Source organism: Aulonocara stuartgranti, assembly GCF_965226115.1.
Source record: "Aulonocara stuartgranti genome assembly, chromosome: 6".
Lineage (NCBI taxonomy): Eukaryota > Metazoa > Chordata > Actinopteri > Cichliformes > Cichlidae > Aulonocara > Aulonocara stuartgranti.
Window position 1 is genome coordinate 8,706,939 of NC_138944.1, and position 24,384 is coordinate 8,731,322.

General features: G+C 41.3%; 1 protein-coding gene across 1 annotated transcript in view; it reads right to left on the reverse strand.

The window, feature by feature from the left end:
* Positions 1-24,384, reverse strand: part of xylt1 (xylosyltransferase I) — an 83,416-nt gene that overhangs the window by 27,655 nt on the left and 31,377 nt on the right. The window contains exons 2-4 of the mRNA XM_082535542.1: positions 10,186-10,762; positions 4,663-4,835; positions 4,361-4,563 (exon numbers count right to left, since the gene is read on the reverse strand). Coding sequence (XP_082391668.1) covers positions 4,361-4,563; positions 4,663-4,835; positions 10,186-10,762 — 953 coding nt within the window. The remainder of the gene's footprint in view (positions 1-4,360; positions 4,564-4,662; positions 4,836-10,185; positions 10,763-24,384) is intronic.

The window sequence follows — 24,384 nt, forward strand, 5'->3', positions numbered from 1 at the left end:
AGTCTAGTTCCTCATATACAGGCCAGACAGGCTAAAAGCTTTGCTCCACAGGCTATGCCCCAGTCAGTGGTTCTAACATTTCATCTGCGGTGGAGCCTTTCATGATGGCTTGGCTTGCCTTTCTAAAAGATCAGCGAGGCTCAAGGATCAGTGGGGGGAGGGACAAGCGCATATTAATGTCATTTTCTCTTCAAGGAGCAATTTCACAGCCTGGGGGGCTTATCTCAGGAGGTCCTGAGCCATAAACCCTAACTGATGATGTGCTGTACAGACGCATGCAGTCCTCGCCGTCTCAACTCCGCACACACACACAAACAAATGCTTACGCGTTGTGTATCTGCTACTGTGACTACAAGTGACAATGCAATGCAAATTCACAGACGAACAAATGCTTGTAGACATGCACACTACACAGGGAATTCATGTCAACCTCCAGATTTGCCACCTGAGTGGTCACCCTGTCCACTGGGTCTAGTTTGCTTACTTTCGGCCCTGTGGCTGCTCTGCACACAGACACACACACACACACACACACACAGAGCGCTGTTAGTTTTAACCCCACCTGTCACTGAAAAAATATGCACCTTTTAAATAAAAGGGCCAATTAAACTTAATTATTATGCCACTGTATGACAGCTGTGATCATACTGTTATATTTATTATGTGTTGTTTTAAATCCAACATTTTTAATATGCAGCTCAAGAGGGGATGGCTGAATGCAACAGCTGAAACAGTTTGAATGCACGCAGAGTGTCTTTTTACTCTGCATGTTAACAGATAAATTCCTGTAAGTCTGTTGCATTTAATTCACACAAGACTGCATGGATCCTTCATACGTGGATCTGGCCTGTAGAAGCTTACAAAACTTCAGCAAATAAAAGAACTAGATGTTTTCAGCAGGATCTTGAAAGGGTTGGTGTTGTTGTAAATGGGCTAATGTTCTATTTTCTTCTCGCAGCAGGAAATGACACCTATCACCTAATGAGCAAAGGTAAAGTATGAGATGCTGCACTTTTTTTTCAGCCACGGATGACAAAGCGAAAGAGATTAGAAGATATGATGCCTGCAGCCAGTCATTGCCTCACAAAGCTCAGTCTTCTTAAAAGCTGCTGTAAAGTCTATGAAAGAGGCTTTAAAGAAAAGAGGTAAAAAGCAGGGAGAGTGTGTAGATAAAAGCTGGGAAAGGGGACTGTATTCTCTGACAAAGCAAGCGTGTAACTCATCCTCTGGCCTCTCTGGACATGCACACACACACACACACAGACAGACAGACACACATAGGCAAACACAAACACACATCCACACGGTATATCTCCCCCTGGACACACAGACCCTCTGCTGGTGTGAGGGGCTGTGGGATTGCCTTTGAGAGCCATCCATGCGGCAGGACAGACATTATGAGGGAATTAGAGGGGAAATAATGCTTGTCTCCAGTCCCACTGATAACAACAGCTATAGTCAGAGCAGCACAGGGCAGGGGAGCCCCTGACATTCCTGCCTGCAAAAACACAGTGCGATCAATATGGGAAAAAAATGTGTGACCAAAGTTTTTGCATCTTAAGGAAATTTTAGAGCAGATGGTTGAGTTTTCCTTGGATACATTTAATAGGATCAATTTGTGTAATGGGTTATGGGTTGTGATGAATTAACTCATGTGGCTGTATTGGTTTGCCATTGCACAGGAGGGAGACATCTGCTTATTCCAACATGTTTTTCTGCGCTAGTAATAGGGCTGCCACGATTTGTCGACTAGTCACGATTACGTCGACTATCAAAATCGTCGACGACTGATTTAATAGTCGACGTGTCGTTTGAAGCTTTGTAAGATCGCAAAAGACGCAGGAATAATAGCAGGATTTAAGAGTGTAATAACGGACTGAAACAGAAGATGGCAGCACTGCATGTACAAGGATGCCAGCTGCCGTTAAACCCCGAAGAAGAAGAAGCAGCTGTGTCCCAGAATTCATAGCGCGGCCCAGCTTAGTTTCCAACAATGGCGGTAGCTAGTTAGTTTTAATATTACTCTTATTATTCTTTCTGGGTCACAAAATAAACGTTTAACATATTTTCAGGCGAGAATGTAGCTGTGTAAACCTCAAATATCTGCTCAGTTTATCAAGACACCACATATTTTCAAAAGCGCTCCGACGTTTTCGGAGACGTCTGTTACCCACTAGCTCGATAGCTAGCCGGGGGCTAGGTCACTAGCGCCGTGAGAACACCGGACTCCCGGCAAATTGTTTTCAAACCCACTGCCGTCTTTCGCGACTCAGGTTAAATATATATGAGTCACTTAGATAAATTAAAAATGTTGTTGTTTGGCTTTTTTTTTTTTTAGTATTTTATTTGTTCCTGAGTAAATCGGTTTGGCTGAGATTAAAGTTATAGTTTTTACACAGCTGAATAGTCAAGCAGACAGCTGATTATCAGAAGTGTGAGATGCTGGAGAATATACTCCGGTGTCCTGTTATATTTTAGATAGCAAGGAGTTTATTAAACTTTACCAAAACAATCTGCAAATTTCATTAAAATTGAATAAACTATCATCTTGTCTTTATTTTTAGTTAGCACCTTAAAAGCTTAAAGCTGTAAGCTAATGATAGTTATATAAGAGCAGATGCTGCTGGTGCAATAAGCTGTAGTTTTACGTCCAGTGGATGATGATCTGATTAGTCGACTAATCGCATAAATAATCGGTGACTAGTCGACTATCAAAATAATCGTTTGTGGCATCCCTAGCTAGTAACCTAAGTCCATAATGATAATGTAATGCTGCTGTGTTTATTCCTAAGGAAGAGCGGCTCTCTTTTCCGGATCTCCTTCCTAAAGAGATGAGAAGGGATTGTCTGGTCATAAAAAAAGAAAAAAAAAAAAACAGCTGAATGGGCTTCACTTTGTTGCTTGAAGACACTTGAGCAGCACTCACTCTCTGACTGGGACCCAGCCGTGCCACTTAAAGGTTTATATTTGCAAGTTTAACTCTGTAGATGGGCACTGCATAGACTTAGTCAAATCCAAGCTGTGGTTACAAATGCACTTACTAAGCAAAGATACAACTCAGTTTACATAATTTTATATCGCATGGATCCAAATCATGCCGTTTCGTCTTGTTTCCTTTCTCTAACTTATTCTTGTTCCTCCGCCACTCCCTGCAATTTCTGCCTCTCGGCTCCTTCTTTCGCTCCATCAATCGTTTCGTCTCCCAACAGATGGGGCTTAAAACCTCCAACGTCAGCCCTTTTCTCAACAACATCACCCTAATGCAAATGAGGAGACAAAAGATGGGAAGAAAACAGCACGCACACTCGCAAATACCTTTAATCATGCATTGACAGACACACAGAGAGCCTAACACACACAACTGCGTACAGGCAGGTGCTGAGACACACCGAACTATCCAGACGGCAAGACAGACAGTCAGGCTTGCACAAAGTGGTGCAGAAACATAGACGCGCACGAAAAGGCAAACGCACATGGACAGCATGTCAGCAGCATTCATCGATATGGTGAAACTGACTAACTCAACAAGACTGAACCCACCCATGAACAAAATCCACATTTGTTTCAGCGTCTTGGCTCCAGCTGTAGAGACATCACACCCAGCTTCCTTTCACCCACTGGCCATTACAGCTTGTCTAAATTCAACTGGTGGACATCTGGCTGTGCAGAAAAGATAACTCGCTCCTTAATAGGAGGATTTTAATTGGCTGCTGCAGAGCTACATCAAAAACCCGGCAGACCCTCAACTCCCAGAAGGACTATAAACTCACATTAAAAAAACCTTAAAAGTCATGAAATTTCTCTTCCAGTAGGCTACTTCCCTGACTTCACTTCTAGTTCACAGAGACTTTGTAGCTTTTAATTACATTTTGCAGCTTCTTAAGTGGGAGGTTTTTGAGTAAAAAGATGACTTTTAGACTATACAGTGCACAACAGGCCTGGAGAGTCACTAGGCACTGACCCTTGGCAATTAAACTGCAATCAGTTCACCGCTGAAGCAGGCACTTGGAAGATGTGGAAGGTGTGAATGAATGCTGTCGGAGAAAGTAGAGGTTCGGCTCCATTGATTTGTTTGCTTTGGAGTGACTCTGTATTTAAAGCTCACAGTTAACCACAAGAGCTCAGACTACTGTGTATTGAATTTCTTCCATATTGGCTGTGAACTACTACTGTGGTGCATGGCTTCCTAAAGAGAAAACCAAGCGCACAGATTTCTGACCTTCAGTGGATGCTTGCACCTTTTGCAGTTTTCCTTGCAGGACAATTCTTTACGGAGTCACTAGGAGTAACTACTTTTCCTTCAAACATCTCACATCTTTCTTTATTGAGGTGCCTTAATTATTAGGTCCTCTGCTGTTACCTTATGGGGTAGTCGGCAGCACTGAGATTGATAAAGAAATCCCAGCTCCAGTCTCTCATGGCCAGCAGGTCAGCCATACTGCGAAGATACATGGTCAGCAAACTGGCTCCACCCCAGATGGTGGCCATGCGCCATGGAGTCACCCTCACATTGGGATACTGGGTAGCCAAGGCCTGTACCTGCCTGTGCAGGTAGTTAGAGCGCTGAAACAAAGAGATTGATCAAACATGGACTAACGGTACACATACATTTTAGAAGCTTCACTTATTGGAAATGAAAGAAAATGGCCATCTGCGCCTTACCTGGTCGACATGTATGTAGTAGTAGTGAGAGGCGTGGTAGATGGCTTTGAAGAGACGTTGGAATTGGCGAGAGGCTCGTCCATGAACCACCAGTACGAACGCTATTCTCACTGGTTTTGATGGAAAGCTCTCAGCCGAGTCCTCATCCCACTGGATATTCACGTTGGCTTTACCTATGCATGTAAAAAGACACCATGTCTTCACGTTCCTATAAATCTGTTGCACTTTTAATTCACACAAGACTGCATGGATCCTTCATCAGTGATATATTCGTGGGTTGTTTACATGTTTAATTACTAAATCAAATCTGTTATTTCATGGAAGCTGTGAGAGGCCGTGCAAACAGTGTATCAGTCAGTACACGATGGGGAGCACCTGTACGTATCTTCAGAGGATGAAGAAATGCAAAGCATAATGATTATAAATAGTAATGATAATTAAATGTCATTCTCTTATTAAACAATTCAAGGAAATAGCTATATAACAAGGTTGCTAAGCAACACAGCGAGTACAAGTTTCTGTAATGATTAGCATATTCAAAATAATTAAACGGCTATGTCACAAGTGAATGCTCACTGAGTAACGGTTTTCCTGATAGAGAAAGACTGTTTTTTCTTGTAAATATGAAGATATACAGTAAGAGTAAGAAGAAAACACTGACCGAGTTATAGCTTTCTTGTACATATGCATATTTTAGACAGTTTTAGCCATAACCCTCTGAGGTTTGTGTTCTTATTAGACATGAGCAATAACACTTCACCTAACTCTAACCTTTAAATGTAGAACAAAAGGCATTTATTTAGTTAGTTTTTGAAAATAAAAAGTTTTTGATTGCCAGGAAAAATGATCACAGGGCTAAAATCACACATTTTGATACCACTAGGTTAGGATTAGAGTCAAAATATGCACATCTACAAGAAAGCTAGGTCAGATCTGTGGTACTGACAAGTGAGTGAAAAAAGAACAGAAATGTTAGAAAGCTAATTCAGCCACACAACAAAAGGACCACAAAGCCATTCATCCATTTATTATGTAATTAAATTGGAACTATGACAGTTTTCAGCCAGACAATAACCACTCTAACGACTATCCTCCCCTTGACAGGAATCCTACGAGCGAATCCACTGGGATTTTCGGGTTTTCAGGGTGGAGCATCGTTTGACAATATGCCACCATTCCTCTAAAGCGAAACTCCCAAAAGATGAATGGGATTTTGCACAAATGACAACAATAAGCGTGCAAACAAACACAGCCCTGCTTGTGGCCAGCCAGGCCACTTTCAAACAGAACAATTCCAGCAATCTCTGGAAAGTCGTTGTTAACCTCACATAGCTCCACTGTGTGGTTTCTTACTGCCTTTAACCACTAAAAAAAAAAACACTTTAAAAAATTATCTTTTTTAAAAAAAAAAAACCTTCCTTCAAGCTGTTCTACACTGTCAAGCCCCCCAACATTTACACACATTGTTTGTTTTGAATCTTCAGTTATTACAGCAAATGCATACACGCAGCTTTCGAGACATGTTTGTTCACAGAGCGTGTCTTAAGGAGATTAATGACTATAATTTGGGACTTCAGTTCCCAAGAGCCTGTATTTGCTATAGAAGCAGAGGAAGCTGAGGGAATACTGGGGGTTGTTCTTTCCCCTGGGGTAAGGTTTTCCTAAAAAAAAGAAAAAGAAAAAGCCCATCCTGGCTCCTGCCTGCATCTGGCTATGAGGTCCTTTAATTACTGTGTCTGACATGTATACTCTTTAGAAACAGGGTTAAGAAGTCCCTCTTTTCCAGCTAATCTTATTCATTCAAATTTAAGGCCAGGTGTGCAATATGGCTGTGTTTAAGGGTTGACAACAAGGGTCAAGGTAATGATATGCTCCCTTAGCTCCAATTGGCCATGGCTCCTGTCATTCACTCACACATCTTTCTTGCTGCTGTTTCTCTCTGTCTCCGTGCGTGCGTGCGTTTGTGTGTGTGTGTGTGTGTGTGTGTGTGTGTGTGTGTGTGAGTGACTGCTCAGGGGAAAATCTGCTGTGGGCCGTATCAGATTGAACAGTAATTGGTGGCCAGCTAAGAAGGTTCACTGGTTTGCTTTGCACACGGATAATTGGCCAGTCGCTTCACAAAGCACTTTGAGAGTGTGTGCCATGCTAGCTAGCTGAACTAATGAGCATGGCTGTGTGTGTGTGTGTGTGTGTGTGTGTGTGTGTGTGTGCTTAAATTTTGCTGTCAGACTTGTCAAACGTGTGCTTATCCGCAGAAGAGCTTCACGTGTCGAGTTTTTAAAAATCACACTATGTACCTGCAGCCACCACAGCGCTCGCTGTAAAGAAAGGAAGAAAAAAAAAGAAGAAAACAGAAGGCCTCCTCTTCAACTCATCACTCTTCATCATCTTTTCCTTCACCATCAATCTTTTAAACTGCCCTTCCCTCATCTGCTATCACCCCACTCTCTTCCTCCATCATCTCGTATAACTTTGGAGTTCTTACCCACCCCTTCTTAACTGCTCATATGAGGACTTATAACAAGAGCCGAGCTATATCCCAAAGGGATTGTACCAAATTGCATTTAAAAATGTCTCAGGGATAGTGCCAGCTGCTTGAAACAAGCCACAAAGCAAGGTTTGTGGATATAAACCACACTGACGGATTTTATTTATATAAATACATTAAGTATTTTCCCTTTTCCCTCGGGAACTGGACCACGTTTGATATGTTTACTCAGGTTATTTTTAAAAATAACTAATTTATATTCAAATTCTGACAAATCCTCTCCAAATTAATATGTACACACGCACACAAACACACATAAAGGTTCTGTTACACACAGTGCAGCTCTGGCACTTACAGGATTCATTTGGAGCTCATTCACATTACAGAGCTTTCCCTTCAAAAACATTCATTATAGCATGTTTAAGTATGGAATCGTTCTCACTACAAAGCCATTATGATATCACTCGATTGTTATGATGCATCAGCTGCCAGTTGCTTTCCCTGCTGGAGCAATGTAGCCGGGTAACATCATTATTAGAAAAAGTTTACACACGGGAAGCTAAGAGAGTGAACACATTCCTCCTGTATTCAATGATGCAAATAAAGAACTGACACAATTGCTAATTTAGCAAAGGCCTCAAGGACAGAATGCACATTAAATCAAATTGGACAATTTTGGGCTAACGAGATTAGGACTCGAATTGTGAATAACACATTGGCAGGCAGCAGGCTGGCAGACAGAGAGAAAGAAAAGTGATTTAATTTTGTCGTCGTATTGTCACAGCCCTGCCACCAGGGGAAAGCCCTTTTCAATATCTATGTCTCTTTTGCTCAAACTATCAGTTTGAGTGAGATGGTGAGCTGCTGTGTGCGATGACACAAGCTCAGGCGGAGGCACATTCTCCTGCTCCTGGGACGGGACATGCACAAAAGTAGCTACAGTTAGATACGTGCCTCTTCAAGTTATAAAACATGAACGAGGGCTGGGAAGGTGCCTGACAGACAAGGTATTGAATAGCTTTCTCCTCCTCCCCTGCTGTCCATGCTGTATTCAGTCCACTCCCATGCGGGCACATGTGATGGTGTGTATGTGATGTTCACTTAAACATGGCCGCTGATGCGTGGTGCTCACTGAAGGCTGCAGCCGCAACAGATTTTGTTTACAGAATCTACAACCAGACTGCAGATGTCTATAAACTCTTAGGAAAAATTGTGTGTGTGTCTGTGTGTGTGTGCAAAACCAAGGGGAACCTATGTTTTGTGGCCAGCTTGAAAAAACAAATGAAAATGGAAAACCAATTTGAATCAAATACAGGCAGCATCTCAATTTCCTCCAACAAATTTACTTCACCAATTACACAGACATCAGCAAAAAGGACAGCTCTTGCTTTTGATGAGAAATTGCAATTACAAGAGCAGGAACTATTTGACCATCCATGTCTGTCAGACTACACCCTTTATACCAAGCTTTGTTGGTATATTTTAAAATAATAAAAAAGTAAAGTCTGTTTGCTAGACAAATCAGCTAGGGCTGTGCGATATGACCAAAATCTCATATCCCGATATAAAACATCTATCGTCCGATAACGATATAAATCACAAAAATCTAACATTTTCTGTAAATTCTGTGAATCTCAGGTATGTGAAGTGTTTCCAGCTGGGCATAGTGTATCTGGAGTCGAGTGTTTTACCAATGCATTAAACTACACATTTCTAGACATAAGTTGTAACAGCCGCCGTTTTCTTTGTGAGTATTTATTACACGGCGTGCTGCGGGGAAAAGCCTGTTCTAACGTTTGACTCTAAGGTCTATTTTTTAGCACCTGACGGCTCTTTTTTCATTCTCATCCGTAAATAATCTGCTCTTTCACGTGATTCAGTTTATTTTGAAAAGTCTCAACAGGATCTTGAGCTTTATTGTGAAAGGCTTACGTGGAAAATAAACAAGCGGACACGTGATGGTTTTACCGTCGTTGTTGCTAACGACAATACATAAAAACAGGCGCTTGTCCGTCTGTAGTGTGGTTATATTAAATATAAGAGAAGGAGAGAACTTTAGGAAATGAATATAGCCACTACAGTGACTATCAAAACGATGAAAAAATATTACCGTAAACAGTTTATTTTGCAACAGCACGAAACAAACGATAGCGTAAAATGAAACGATAGACGTTTTTATATCGTCATCCGATATATATCGTTATATCGAACAGCCCTAAAATCAGCTCAAACTCGATCACTTATCTGACTTTGAATTTATTTGAGTAGTCCTTAAATTTGAGATTTAGAAATACTCAAAGAATAAGAGCAGTTCCCACTCACCATCTAATACATTTCTATATGTCATAGAGCTGTTTGATTTGATTGGTTCTGGTGTATTTTACAGTATGATGGCGAGAATAAATGTCCTTCATCCTTTAAAGTAAATCAGATTTTTTTTTTGTTTACTTAAACCTAAAGCAGTTTTAATATAAAAGTATACATCCCAGGTAAATAATTAAACTGCGAGGTGTTGAACATCCTGGAAACCCATTTTTTTCATTCAGACTACTTACTGCAATAAATTGGGTTATCTACAAAGTGATAAATGTCCCTGATTATTTTATATCTGAGATTTCCTGATTTCTTTTATTGTCCTCGTGTTTATAACTGATATTAAGTTGGTTGGATTGACTGGGGGCTTGAGTTTAGCAACAATTACAATACATATGTGTTGTGGGGTTGTTTGCTTATGCTGCCAGTCAGTCAAATCCACACAGAACTCTTGAAAGAGACTAGTTACATTTTTGAGTGTCACAGTCTCAATAACTTCTTGATATGTACCTATTTCAAGGTCATGATTAGTGTATATTTAGTCATAAAAATGAAATGTTAAAAAAGAAGTATTTCAGATCTGGAAAGCAGCTTTTTAAGAGCTCCAAACAGATATAGTGGAAAAAGGGGACGTTTGACAGTTGTGACTGTGCCAGCTTGGCACGACTCCCCTTTCACTAAAATCAAACAATCAGTTCTTTCAATCAAAATGAAAAACTTACCCTCAATTGGGCAGTAGCGAGTGACCTTCTCAGGCATTAACTGCCCCTCCTTGTGTCTGCAGTACACCTCAGCGATCTGCTGCCGACACTCCTTGCTTTTGGCTCGAGACAGAGCTGAAATGGCTTCCTTTCCACTGATCTCACACTTAGGTGGCTGGTCGTAGGTCACCTCCAGAGTTGCTGCAGTTGCTTGCTTCCTGTGGGGATGCTGATGTCTGTGCTGTGACTGGGTCTGCTGCGCTTGCGAGGCATGGTAGCGCTGCTGCGGTCCTCCACCAACTGGATAAGAGGCGTTGTTGCCAACTGCCAGTGGCTGGTGGCCTAATGGCAGAACCTCATTTGAGCTGCGGCCCAGACCGGGGGAGCTGTCCCGCCAGGCCTGCTGCTGGGCGTGGGCCTTCTCCTGCAGATGCTCCCGCTGCTGCTTACTGCTGATGGCCCCTGCAGGCTGTCGGTGCGGCTGTGAGCGTGCACCAAAGTTACTATTGTCTATATTTTCAAAGTCTTTGGGCACAGAGTTCTCATTGTTGCTGTCGACTCTACTTTTCTCTTTTGGGCGGTGGGAGTAATATCCATCCTGGACATAGATAGGAAGGAGAAAGACAAGGGAAGCAACGGGTAAGGAGGAGGGAGGGGGGATAAGAAGAAGAAAAGGGGGACATAAACAAGGAAAACAAGATCAGAATTGAGTGAAAACAGCGCATATCAAGTGTTGGATTAACAATCAATGTGGCATGTAAGAGTGGGCAGCACTGCATTGAACCGTGAGGCATGAAATGAAGTAGCAAGGTATTATGTGTGAGGGCTACAAGGTGAAACCTAACTGGAGGTGAAGCAGGGCCGAGGGCGCTGCTGCTCTGTGCCATCATCAGATTAGCCCCGGTTTCAATTAAATTCTCCCTCAAATGGGCCCAGCACTCCGTAAACAGATTACCAAGTAGGGATAAAGAGCCAAAATATGACTGTCAGTTTGTGTATGTGTGTGCGCACATGTGTACAGTTTTTTCACTGGAGCCACATGAGAATCCCAAGAAATTGTAGCGTCGTGGCATCTGACTGGAAAAGCTGAACTTGTCTACATTTACCAAATAGTGTTTGCACATGTCTGAACGTACAATTTCAGTATCTTTCTAGTAGAATAGCCTGAAAGCGAAAAGAGGGGCACAGCAGAAAGAGGAAAAAGGGTAATGACTGATAGTGGGGAGTGCAAGGAAGGAGCGCTGACACCAGGCATGAGTTCTTCTCCCGGGTAGAGCCGGCGCGTTCCAGTGAAATGTGCTGTGATGCTTCAAATGAAAAACTAAGAAAGCTGCCTGCCTGCCACGCCACTGTCATCCCCCTTGCTAGGCACACAAGAGAGGGGGGAAAAAAGCGAGGGGGAAAGAAATGACAATAGCAGCCGTGAAAATATAAAGCTCAGAACAGCAGAGATCCCAGATGTGTTTCTCCATTTACAGACACAGAAAAGAGAAAAGATTGCTGGGGAGGTGGAGGGTGGGGTGGGCGCAATAAGATGTATGTGAGACAGAAAAGAAGGAGGTGAAGTGAGAGAAGCAAGCGAGAAGCCATTGTGAGCCGGCGGCTCGGCATGGAAATGTCTTTCCGGCCCTAAAGCAAGGCCCGTTATCAGCCCATCAACCTTCTCTCTCTGTAAACACCTTGTAGAAGCGCAATTACAGAGGTGGCTGGATGACACACTTTCACACTCAGAGAGTCAGAAGGAGGGCTGATATTATACAGGTGAGACAAAAAACAAAAACCTGGGTGAAAACAAGGCGAAGACAACGTGCTTATCATCAGCTCCTTTTAAGCTTCTTCCTTGGCAGAGATTTGATTCTAACAACACTGAATTGAAGCTTTCTGCCTCTCCTCTCCTGAAATCTTTGCCTCTTCCCCCTGTCCTGCCCTTCACACTTCTCTTCACACATCCCGATTCCACACTTCTGCTCTGCTCCGTTCACCTCTCATCCCTTCTGCTCCACATATCGGTCCACTTCTCTCATCATCTGTTCCCCATTTCACGTCTCTCACACCTCCTTTACTACCACTCTCTTGCTTCCCTGTTATTATTCTCAACTTCATCCCCGCTCCTTCCGGTAACCTCGCCCATTCTCCTCTCCTCCTTGTCTTTCTCTACCTCCTTCGCCCTGCCAGTTTAAACAGAACATGTTTGTCTGAATGGCAGAACCTGCTAATCCTGCGTGTAACAGCTGCTTAGGCCAGTGATCACCTAAAAAGAAATCCTTACTTGCAGAGTTTCAAAGGGAATGCTTTAGAAGGCTAATCCATGCAGTGCAAGTCACTGGCTGTTTGCAGAGGTAGAATGAGTATGTGTGCACTCATGATTATGGGAGACTGGGCAAGCTTCTTGTGATTAAAAAAAAGAAATGTAGACTTGAGTGTGCAAGCAAAGTGGAGGCAGCATATGTTTGCCCTGGGGATACTCCCACTCTGACTCCTACAGTGAAAGACATGAGAAGATGAGGGACACGGTTAAATTGGAATAACGTTTGAGTGAGCAGAGGCAAAGTAAGAAACTTCAGCTGATCATCTGATTTAGTCCAAATACTAGCTGCGTGATTTTTTTAAACTACTATTATGAAAATTGTTGTTTCTTAGGTGATTTCCGTTTCAGTGGATCCAGGAAGTTACTGATCAAAGCTAATCTGTGCTAAGCTTCACAAAGAAAACTCCTATTTAATAATTGTGTGGGGGAACTTTTCAAATCGAGCTCAACAGTTGGCATTCATTGATTGATTTCTTCCATTATTTAATCAGAGCTTTGTCTTGTAGCATCAAGAAAAAAAAAGAAGAAGCAACCTTTAAAGTTCTTTCGAATTGAGAATAATAAAGACAAACAGCCGAATCAGCAAGAGTCAGGTGTGGAAGCATCCACACTCCAAAAGCCAAATATATTCAGTTTGCAAACATGTAGACAAACACAGCAAATCATCACATTTGAGCAAATGTGTGGCATTAGTTTTTAGCATAGGATTACTCTATTTAAACTATTAACTCTTTTACCTCCCATAACTGCCCCCCCACACACACACACACTTAAAGGGATGGGAAGAAGATCACAGGTTTAGATTTCCTGCAATTAACTGACACTGCAAAGAGCCCCACACAGTTGGTCCCGTGTGGTCTAAAGTAGAAATGAGTGGTGTTTGTAAGCTAGCAAAACAATCTTTACACTGGGCTCCCTTCTCCCTCCCCCTCTCCCTCCTCCTGTGAGTAAAGGACTCCAGTAGCTGCGCTGCTCTTTAATCTCAGGGACCAGGCACTAAGCAGGAAGCGGAGGGGCACAGAATTAATAGCGGTGGCGGCCATTGGAGACAGAGCTGCGTTAGGCTGCAGATGGGGCGGGGAGCTGGGGGGAGCTATCGATTGTTACAGGGGATATGTTTTCTGCTCCTTGGGAATGTCGGGGAAGCGAAGCCAGGATTGTCTGGCATGCAGTGAGGTGGTTGCGCAGGCCCGTGAACACACACACACACACTTGCAGACAGTGAGCTTCCTGAGCTCTGCTGAGGACTGAGGCAAAAGCAGAGGGGGTAAACGTAAAAATCATCTATCACTAGTGGGTACATTTAGAGAAAGCCTTGTGGAGCTGGGAATTTCAGAACCCCCTCTGGGGATGGCTTAGTCCATTTCTCAATACAGAGCTGGCCCTTTCCACTTTCCCTCATTTCCTCTGCCACAGGGGGAAATATTTCACCTGTCCTTTTTTGCTCTCTTTCTCTCTCCTTTTCTCTCCATTCCCTGCAATCTCCCATGCAGCAGAAGAAAAAAAGCACATATCTCTCTCTCAGCACCTGTCCAGCTTCTCCCCTGTCCTCCTCCCCTCTGCCGTATCATCACTTGCTCTGGGAGGGAAAGCAGTTCATCTGCTCCACACCCTCCCCACCTCCCTAATGCCATCATTTGCTGTTGCAGCCTCACGGTAGATGTGAAGAAGAGCAAGGTAGCAGCACATATCAGTTTCACCCCACCCTCCCAGCCCGCTTCTTTTAAAAGACATCATTCCTATGGGGCCTGAGCTGAGACAAGCTCCTGTGTGTGCCAGGAAGCTGCGCTCTGTCAACACAAGCTGGTGTATTGACAGCTTTGTGGGCAAAATGTACATAAACACGCAGTTGAGGTTTTTAAGAAGTACAGTACTGCCCATGCGTGAGTGAGTGGCTGCTATGTCAACTAAACAGCTTATAAGCCAACTTCTGCTACGACCTGCCCTCCATGTGGTTAACGAGCTCAGATTAATTACCTGAACTGAATCCCTGCAATACTCTGAGCAAGATGTGGCATCTGGCATGACACGGGAGACTGATATACTGACAGACTTAGTTCACAGCTGCTCAAACACCTCAGGACAGAGCGTGGAGAGTCACGCAGGGTAGAGTGGGGACAACCTAAATGCTTCTTAGAGATTTTACTCATCATAGCTTATTAGCTGTGGAGGGGGTAAGAAAAGAAGCTTTTTCTTTATAAAGTAGCAAAGAAGGTTGACCTTCAATTCAAAACAAAGTGTCTGAAATCTTTCAAAGGGTCTAAAATGTAGTTTAACCCACAATGAGAACAGTCACATTTTACAAAGAGATATTTTCTGATGTTTTACTTGAGAAAAAAAAATCTCATGTGGCAGTTTTACTTGTTTGTATCCCAAAAGATGTTCAGTGTATTCTATCCAGTACCTTTCTCTTTGTTATTTCCCCTTCAACACTCTTCTTTCCCGGAGGCTAAAACTGGAAGATGCTGGTCACAAGTTTACGCGTGATTAGCAGCAGCTCCTAATGAATATGAGCAAAAGTATCGGAAGCAGACTGTGTCTTTGTATGTGAGTGCAAATGTGTTACAAACATCTAAAAAAAATGATGTGAGCTTTCAGAGAAGGGAAGGAAGTTTGCTCTAGTTGAAAAGAAAGCAGAAATACATGTAAAACAGCTGAGTAAATGTTAAATATTTTCCAGATGTAATGATCCGGAGGCTGACCCTTGTGGGTATTCGGAACACGAGGGCAGAGGTGAACTCACTGCAGTAGACTTCCTGCTCCTTCCTGATGGACATGTTTGTAATATAATTATATGATTTTACTGGCTATATTTGAATGCATGAATTTAAGCTAGGCAAGGAGACAAAAAGCACAGACTTCTCCACTTGAAACCACAGACAGAAGGAAGAGACAAGTTTCTATTTCTAAAAAAAAAATTAGGACAGGAAAGCTTTGCATGAGAAGCTCGCCATCAAGATACACACAAAGAAACGTATTAACTCTGGGGGACTCTCCAGGGGGTTTCTTTAAGGCCGCAGTGGAATTAAAAAATACTTTTGCTTACTTCGCAATATGTTTGCATTCCATAACAGTACTTGTATTGTGATCCCTTACAATAGTTTCCACAGAGCCCCTCTTGTGTATCCACAATACTCAGCCCACTCAAAGAACTGTGTCCTTTGATTGCTTTATATATATAAAGAATCAAATCATGCCATTACTCCACGGTGGATTTTTATAAGCCCAATATATAGCTTTTTTCCACTCTTTCAGCAGTAATAACTTCATTTAGGTGTTTCGCATAACTGTGCACCGTTCTCTGACATCTGCTTAGTGTTCGACCACTCTTCCATGCTAAATTCCTCCAGTTACAAGATGTTTGTGGCTTTTCTTACATGTGCTGCCTATTTCAAATCTCCCACAACATTTTAATGGGATTCAAATCTCAGGCTTCGCCTAATCCATTCCATAACCCTTCATATCTTCTTTTAGAGCCATTCCTTTGTGGATTTGCTTGCGTGCGGATCATTATTCCGGTGAAAGGCCCGCTTCTGGTTCCATTTCAGACTTCGGACACATGGCTTCATATAATCTTTAAGCAGTCTTTGATATGACGCAGAATTCATTGTTGGAACAGTGACCGCAAGCTTCTGAAAAAGCAAAACAATAGCAAACCACCATGATTCATAATCATTGCCAGGTTCTTTGTCTGAAAATCTTTGGTTTGTCTACAATTACTGAAAACACCAGTTCAGGTCGTCTGCACTGAATTCTATCTTTTAGACACCTCAGGAATTCACAGAGGATCACTGTGATGACAGTGTGATCCTGGGGGACCAATCACAGCGTGGGAAGTTAACAAAGGTACCTGCAAATACTTAAAGTCCCAGATTTGTAAGCAGGTCAAACATATTGTTTAATATACTTCAATAAATGCTGTCTTCTCTTTCCAGACCTGCACAGCTCTGCAGAGCTAAACTAATCACCTGCAGGATGTCTTTTTTTCTATCTAACGTAGGATAGTGTCGATATTCTCAACCAACTCTGCAATTTTGTTGTGGATAAACATATGAGCTGAATTATCGGTCATCTAACAGTATTATCTAAAAATGAAGAGGACAAGACAAAGGTTGTGTCAATAAAACATGACAGAAAAGTTTAACGGCCAATCCCCCTCCTGTCTCTTTGTCAGTTGGGTGTTTTTGGCCTTTATCCACCATATTCAGCCATGTTCAATAAACCCACCTTGCCGTTTAATCACCTTCCTCCTGCAATGCGGGAAATCATTTGCTGTTCTCTGTTTCTTACTTCATGTATTACTATAGATTTGTATTCCTGGCTTACACTCTGCACCATTAAAATCCTTATTGCTTGTTGTTTTGGGCATTTGAAATCGAGGAATTTAAGCTAATTCATCTCTTGCATTTACTATTAGTCACTCTGGATAACAACATCAGATAAATGTTTAAAATGTAAATGAGTCACTTAATGGACACAGTATAATTTAGAATCCACTCAATGCTGTGAAAATGACCTTAGGTGACTTCGACATTTGAAAAATTATAAAAAACTGTTTTTATATCAACATTTTTCTTTTCTCATACTTTCTGCCTAAAGTGGATTAAAGAGAAATAGAGTTGAGAGATAGCCTTAAATAACCCTAAAGATTTATTCTGACTGTGTACAGCAACAATGAAATTCATACCGAGAACAATGTTAGAGCTAAAATCCCCAAAGCATGAGGCAAAAATAAGGCTGGCACGCCTGAGTCTCATAAGGTTTGGTTTGCCTTCTCCTGTTAAAAATCTTTACTTGGAAGCTCAGAAGCTTACACAGATGGATTAATAAAAACACACACACGCACCACACAGTACTGTACACACAGACGTCTGAACACACACATGTGCACACCAGTCACATGTGAGCCTTGTTCAGTGCAAGTCACATTTGTCCTGAGGACTGCCTGTGTTTGTGTCTGTGGAGGAGCAAGAGCCCGGCAGAGTACTGAGAGTAATGCTGGGAGTGTTTCAGTTTTTATGTATAGCAGAAAGAACTGTAAAAAGAAAAAAGAAAAGTGCAATTTGCAAATTAATTTCCACCAAAATATTTCAATGCATGGCAAACAGCAAAAAATTGCTTCCTAATCCATTAGCATTACTAAATCAAGACCTTGGAAAGAGGAAAACGCACCAGTTATTGTACAGTCATTGTTTTTTTTTTAAATGACAATGTAAGACAATGTTTTTTTGGGTCAGCAACTACGGCCCATTACCCTGAAATCCTCGCACTGCTCCCTTACTTCAAAAATGTAACACTGAGATAGCAATGCTTCCCAAACCAACAGCTAGCATCACACAACTAGTCAAAATGTGGCAAAAAACTATGTAGACTAAACAGTGAATGCAAACATGAGATAACTTGTAAAACCAGCTAACTATCTATGGGATTATGAAGTCAAAAAAAAATCTTACAGTAACTTGTTATTAAATGTGACAATGCCACACTTAAGACAGGTTGTTCTAAGCTGGTAGTCATTGTGATTAAAATATCTGGGACAAAATAGGTTTAAGCTATGGGGCACTGTTTGTAAACTGAAACACGCTGAAATTAACGGCAACATTTTTCCACATTTAGCTCAAAATCTTACAAAAACGTGTTTTTTCGAGTCATTTTTCTACAACATTTATTAAAATATTTACAAACATTTACAAGCACAATTGTAAATGTTAAATCTAAATATTATATTTAAATCTAAATGTTAAATCTAAATGTTACGGTAAACTAAATATTTAGCTAACATGCAAATTTATGGTACGGGTCAACGGAAATATCAAAATAAAAGCTTTATGTAAACCTCCGGTGCTAAAGTGTGCCGCTAATTTTGATTAAGTATCTTTCTTTTCCAATTCCACCTAAAGCAAAAGAAAATTACTTTAAAATTGTAAATGCCATCCAATGACTATCTTCACAAGAAATTCAATATAGATACGAACGCATGCAATTTCTGCAATACTGATATAGAGACTACAGAGCATCTTTTTTATTCATGTGAAAGTTCCACATCTTTTTGTGATGATTTTCAGTACTGGTTAACCTCCAAAAATATTGACTGCCCTTCTCTAACCTTTCAAGTAATTAGATTTAGCCTACAAAGAGAAAAAAAAAATAGAATTTGGGATTAACAACTTATTTATAGTTGCAAAATCTTTCATTCACAAATGTCGCTTCTTGAAAATTACTCTGATTTTTCCTGGCTTTAAAAATGAAGTCCTGCTGTGGAAGGCTTCATTAGACTTAAATAAAGCTCACACCTTACTTGAATTTTTGATGCAGCTTTTCAATTGATGTAGCTAGATTGTATGTGCATACTTTTTTTTTTTTTTTTTACTTTTATATGATAGGTCACCTTACTGTACTTATATGCCCCTTTATGGTATTTCTGACCTATACTGTTCTTTTGTTCTTTGTTCGATGGCTGCTTTGTTCTTAACCACTTATACCTGTATACTTATACTTATACCTGATAGCCGCTAGTGGTCAGGTTGTGTGTCTGCTCTCCCCTGACGGTCACTTCTCACCGCCATGAGCTGCTTCACTTCTTGCCTACCAACATGTCCAGTGATTTAGCTGGACATGTGCTGCAGCGATTGTGGAGACTGCAGCTGCTTAGGGTGCACTACTGCTGAACCTTTGGATGGCCGACAAAATGGCTCTTCCGATGTTTTCAGCTAAATCGCTGGATTTAAATATAATATTTAGATCTAAAATTTAGATTTGACATTTATAACTGTGTTTTAAATATAAAAAGTTACAAATATTTTAGTAAATGTCGTAAAAAATGACACAAAGAAACATGTTTTTTTAAGGTTGCTACTTCTGACTGTATAATGCTAGTGAGAGTGGACATTATCGATATGGTTATCTCAGCCACTTAGCGTTGGCCATGAGCAAACATTTTACTGAGGGACAGCCAATGAAAAGACAGGCTGATTAAAGAGGGGCGACAAGGGAGCTATGACGGCTTGTGTCAATTAGAGGATGGACTCAATGGCTGCATTACAGCTCAATATAAGATGAATAAGCACTGATTTAGACTTCTTCAGGGAAACTTTGTATACCATGTGACATAACCTATGCAAGTGGCTGACACCATTGCTAGCATTTATGCTTGTGCTTGTGCATTATGTGGTAATTACATTGTGGTCTTGACCTGATGCAAGCTGATAGAAATAAATAAAATGCCGGGAGTATTTTCCCCTCTTGTGTCCCCACTATTTGCTGTTTCTTGACAAATATATTTGTCCCTCAAGTTTGTATATTTCCTCATGTCAATTCTGATAGCTTGGAAATATTTGAGTCAAACATTTAGAGTTGGGTCCATAATTTGGACAAAGACCTTTTCCACCTTTTTCCGATTTTGCCTCTGTATACCAATCCAGTTTCACGGAAGAATAGACTTCCAGCTGCAAAAAGCTTTCATGGGTTTTACAAAAATTAACCATTAACCTTTTAGGAATCGCAACCAATATAATTAATATTATAGTCCTCTCTATTTCAACAGGCTCAAAATTAAGTGGGCAAACCGTTTCATGAGCAGGTGAGGGCTATTCCTTTGTTATTTCAGGACAAATGAAGCAGACATAGTGTCGGAAGTTGATTCAAACTGTTGAATTTGTATTTTTAGCTTTTTATCATAATTTTTAAATATGAGCTCCAAATAGAGGTCACTGCAAGTGAAAGACACACAAAGACAGAGAGAATTAATAAAGGTATGAGCAAGTTTGAAACAAAGTTTATCTTTTATCCAGAATAACAGGAAATTAAAGTATGGAGAAGGAGAAAAAGAGGTCATGATCCCAAGCATACCACATCCCTGTTGGCATGGGTATGTAAGGCTGCGTTTATTGATGATGTGACTGCTGACAGAAGTAGCAAAGTCAATTCTGAAGTGTACAGGAGTGTACTCTGCAAAACTGGTTGGGCAGCGTTTCACACTGCAAATGATAATGAGACAAAGCATAAAAGAAGCCCAAGAGTTTCTCAAGGCGAAGAAATGGGATATTCTTCTGATCTGATCTCAACCCAGTACAATATGTTTTTCAGGTATTACATGAAACGCTAAATGCAAAAGGAAGCAGCAGCTGGAGGTGACTGCAGTAAAGGCCTGGCACAGCATCTCAAAGGAGGAAACAAAGCATTTGGTGAAGCCAGGCAGTCATCTTCTGATTTTCATCCTCAAATTAAACAATCCTTAAATGTTAATGACTGCATTTACTTAAGAATTGGTGTAAAATACTTGAATTAATGCTCAAAATTTGCTCTTCACATATTGATCATGAATGTCTGACTGTCTGGTGTCTAACTATGCTCAGTCCTTTAAAACCATCATCATCGTTTTGTCCCCTGTCCTCCTCTACCTCGCAGATGGGTGAATGTTTGCAATTTACACATGACAACAGGAATCTAAATCACACAGCTTATATACAGTATATTAGGCCCATATCTCACAAGAGCATGAAAGTCCTTTAACAGGCTGTTAGAAGATACTGGCAATTCTCCCACTGTGTCTCTTTACCCTTTCTCTCTCTTATACCAACCTCTTATTTTCCTCTGTGAATAAACCCCCAGAACTTTACATCTCCAGCTTTGAATAGGCCCCATCAAGCGATTTCTGAGCCATATCTTGCAAGGGCATGAAAACGCCTTACTCCCCCCACTGCACACCTCCCTGTTCAGCCATGAAATGACACCCCTATTTAATCAATTGTGAATCATGAAATTTTGCACAAGAGACCCCTTTTCTTTGCACTTGACAGTGATTGAACTGCACAGCCATGCAATTCCATTCACCACGGCGATGAGAAGAAAAGCGGGTGGGGGAGGGGCTGCGTCTCTGTGTATAGTGTGTGTGTGAAAGATGAAGGCCCCGTGACATCATGGGTGCCCGCTAAAAGGAATGACAGGGTCTCTTCTATGCATTGAGACCACATGGTCCGACAGCACAGAGGGATCTTACTGCTAATGTATAGTAATGCAAAGGAGGTATGATACAAGGACCAAGGGCCCTTCACAAACATTTTACATACCATCCAAAGAGACCAGGGGATAAGAATAACAAAAGGGGAGGAAGGGTGTGGAAATGATAAACAGAGATTACACATAGAAGAGGTTGGGGGGGTAGTGTAGGATAAAGACCAAGAGAAAAAGCAGAACGGTAAGGAAAGGGCTGGGACATTTGCTTTCTTTCTACAGCATTAATAGTCTGGTGGAAGCAACACGTGAAATTATGATGTAAGCTCTGCAGTGAGTGTGTCAGAAAACAGCTGAAATACCAGGATTGTGTGTGGCATAGCAGTGATGCAGTATACCATGACCCTAGTGTGACCCTACTGGAGAAGTCAGACTGGATATGGCTCTACAGTAAACAATGCCCTTTCATGACTGTGATATACAGTAAGGATTGGGTTAAATACAGCGTGCATGTGCAAATTCACTCTTGTGCCTTGTGTTTCAGAATAACATGCTAATGATGTGCAAATATATCAAGGCCGTGCATTACGGTTTCACTTCCACTTCCACTATGCAACCACAAATTCTGCAGGACAGGCCTCTAGAATCACATTATTGCGTACCATGAAAAACACAAAAACTCCCTGGTGGACCAACTGGACTTTTTTGGGTGCAAATGTGCATTAAGTTAAAGAGCTGTGTCTGTTGCTTTTTGTGACAGAACAGGTAGTGACGTTTTTATCGGAGATGCCAAAAAGGACAAAAAAAAGGGGGCAGGAAGAAACATTTTGTTGCTTCAAACTTTTTTTACACATAAAAAAAACAGCTGAAATCGCAACAAAAGCAACACCTCATCATGCTTTTTTCACAGTAACATTACAAGCGTCAAATGTTCACTACTGATGACTCCCGAAGCTTCAAAGCTCAAAAAAGGGTATTTGGCACAGGCCTAAATTGCACCATGACAAACCTTCTAGAAATATTCAGAATTTTTAGAAATGTATTTAGTCATGCACACGGCTAGGCTCTGTGAATGGCAACGTCAATCTGACAAATGGTTGGGCAAGCCACCAGTTTCATGCTGAAGTATCTCAAAAACTATTTTCATCGATTGCCGTGAAATTGCAGACTTCCAGATGACGAACTCTGCTGCCTCTTTCTTGTAGTCTTGCATATACAGAAAAGATATACTGAGGATAATTTATAATCATTTGGATTCTCTTTCACTTTAACAAACATGAAAATGCAATTTGGCTAATACATTGGTTTAAATTCCCATTTTATCCTGGTTTGCCAGTGGGCCATGGGGGCAAAACTATTCTTGCTCACATACACATTTATGGTATATTTAGAATGATGGACTATTCATGAATAAGGATAACTTTATTGATCCCAGAGAGAAATTCACATGTCTTGGCTCGTCTGCTATCTGTATGAGGCCATGTCACACATATGAATGATGTAATGCATTTAATATATGTCCAAAAAATAAGACAATGTGCAGAATACAGAGAAAGAGCCTCTGGGAAATAAGACAAACTGCTATAGCGTTTAGAAGAGGTGTATTTTATACAGGGTCCAGGCAGTCAGTGGAATAAAATATGGTGACAGAATAGCTCTGCAGAGAAAGCTCAGTCACATCTGGGGTAGTATTACTCAATGGTTATAGTAGGAACTCTCCCCGGTTTTACTTCTTGCTATGGTACGCCTTTTTGATATTCTGACTGCTTTTATTTACAGCATGTTGTGCAGGGATTGCTCAGTAGGTAGAGTGTTTGCCCCGTGATCGGAAGGTCGGGGGTTCAAATCAAACCTGAGGTAACCCTGAGCAAGGTACTGTCTCTACACACTGCTCCCCGGGTGGTGGATTGGTAGCTGCCCACTGCTTCACTGAGTGAATAGGTTAAATGCAGAGGACTAAGCAATCCCCTACAGGATTAATAAAGTACACATTATTATTAAAATAACATATAAGTCTTTAGCCTATAGAAGAAAGCTGTAGCACCCAGAGTAATCCTCGGGGCATCTTCCAGAGCTGATAAATGAAAATGACGCAGAAGGAGCAAAAAATGCATTGACTGACAGCAGTTCTGAGACAGGCAGCTGGAGTTGACTCTTGTCTCATCCACTGGCTCTGTCCACTGTGTGTGTGCTGTCTGCGTGTTTTGGACCAATTTCCATGTACTGGTTGACTAATATTGTGGTTTGCTAAGAAGTAACAACCCCCTAGAAGTGGTGAGGGAAATACTAGTATTTTACTAGGTCAATCCGTGACACTAATTAGGGAATATGTGTATCTGTGCGTTGCAGACTTTGTGAACGTAGCCTTCGAACCAAGCTAGTTTCTGTTAACTGATAAATTAGCGCTTCACCCTTCCATACATAAGAGGCAAATGCTGGCTCTAAGAAAAAACAAAACAAAACAAAAAACCCAACATGGTGGCGAGCAAAACGCTAATGCTGAAGCTGCAAAATGTGTGATGTCATGGTGGATGCGTCCTCCTTTTATAGTGAAAACCGACACGGGGAACACAGCGAACATGTAAGCTTCAACTTGAAATTCAAACAGGGATCTTTTATTGCAATGAGAACAGAATGAGAACAGCACAGGCTCATGGAAACATACAGTAAACCAACAAATACTCCTTGTGTAACACTGTTAATCTGTTAAAAGGTTCCTGGATTAGTGCTAACAGATTGGCACCAGAAAACAAAAAAAAAATCACCTTTTTCTTGTGCCACAGCCTAATTTTCTCCCTGCTGTTTCATAATTTTCTTTATAGGTTTTGCTTCCTGATTAACAAACATGAAACAAACACTTTCTGTGTGAGATAATCACAGCTCGGGGTATTAGTTCAAATTGTTTTGATCTAGTGACTAATACACATGTTGTCATGGGGATGAAAGGCACCTGTTAATTA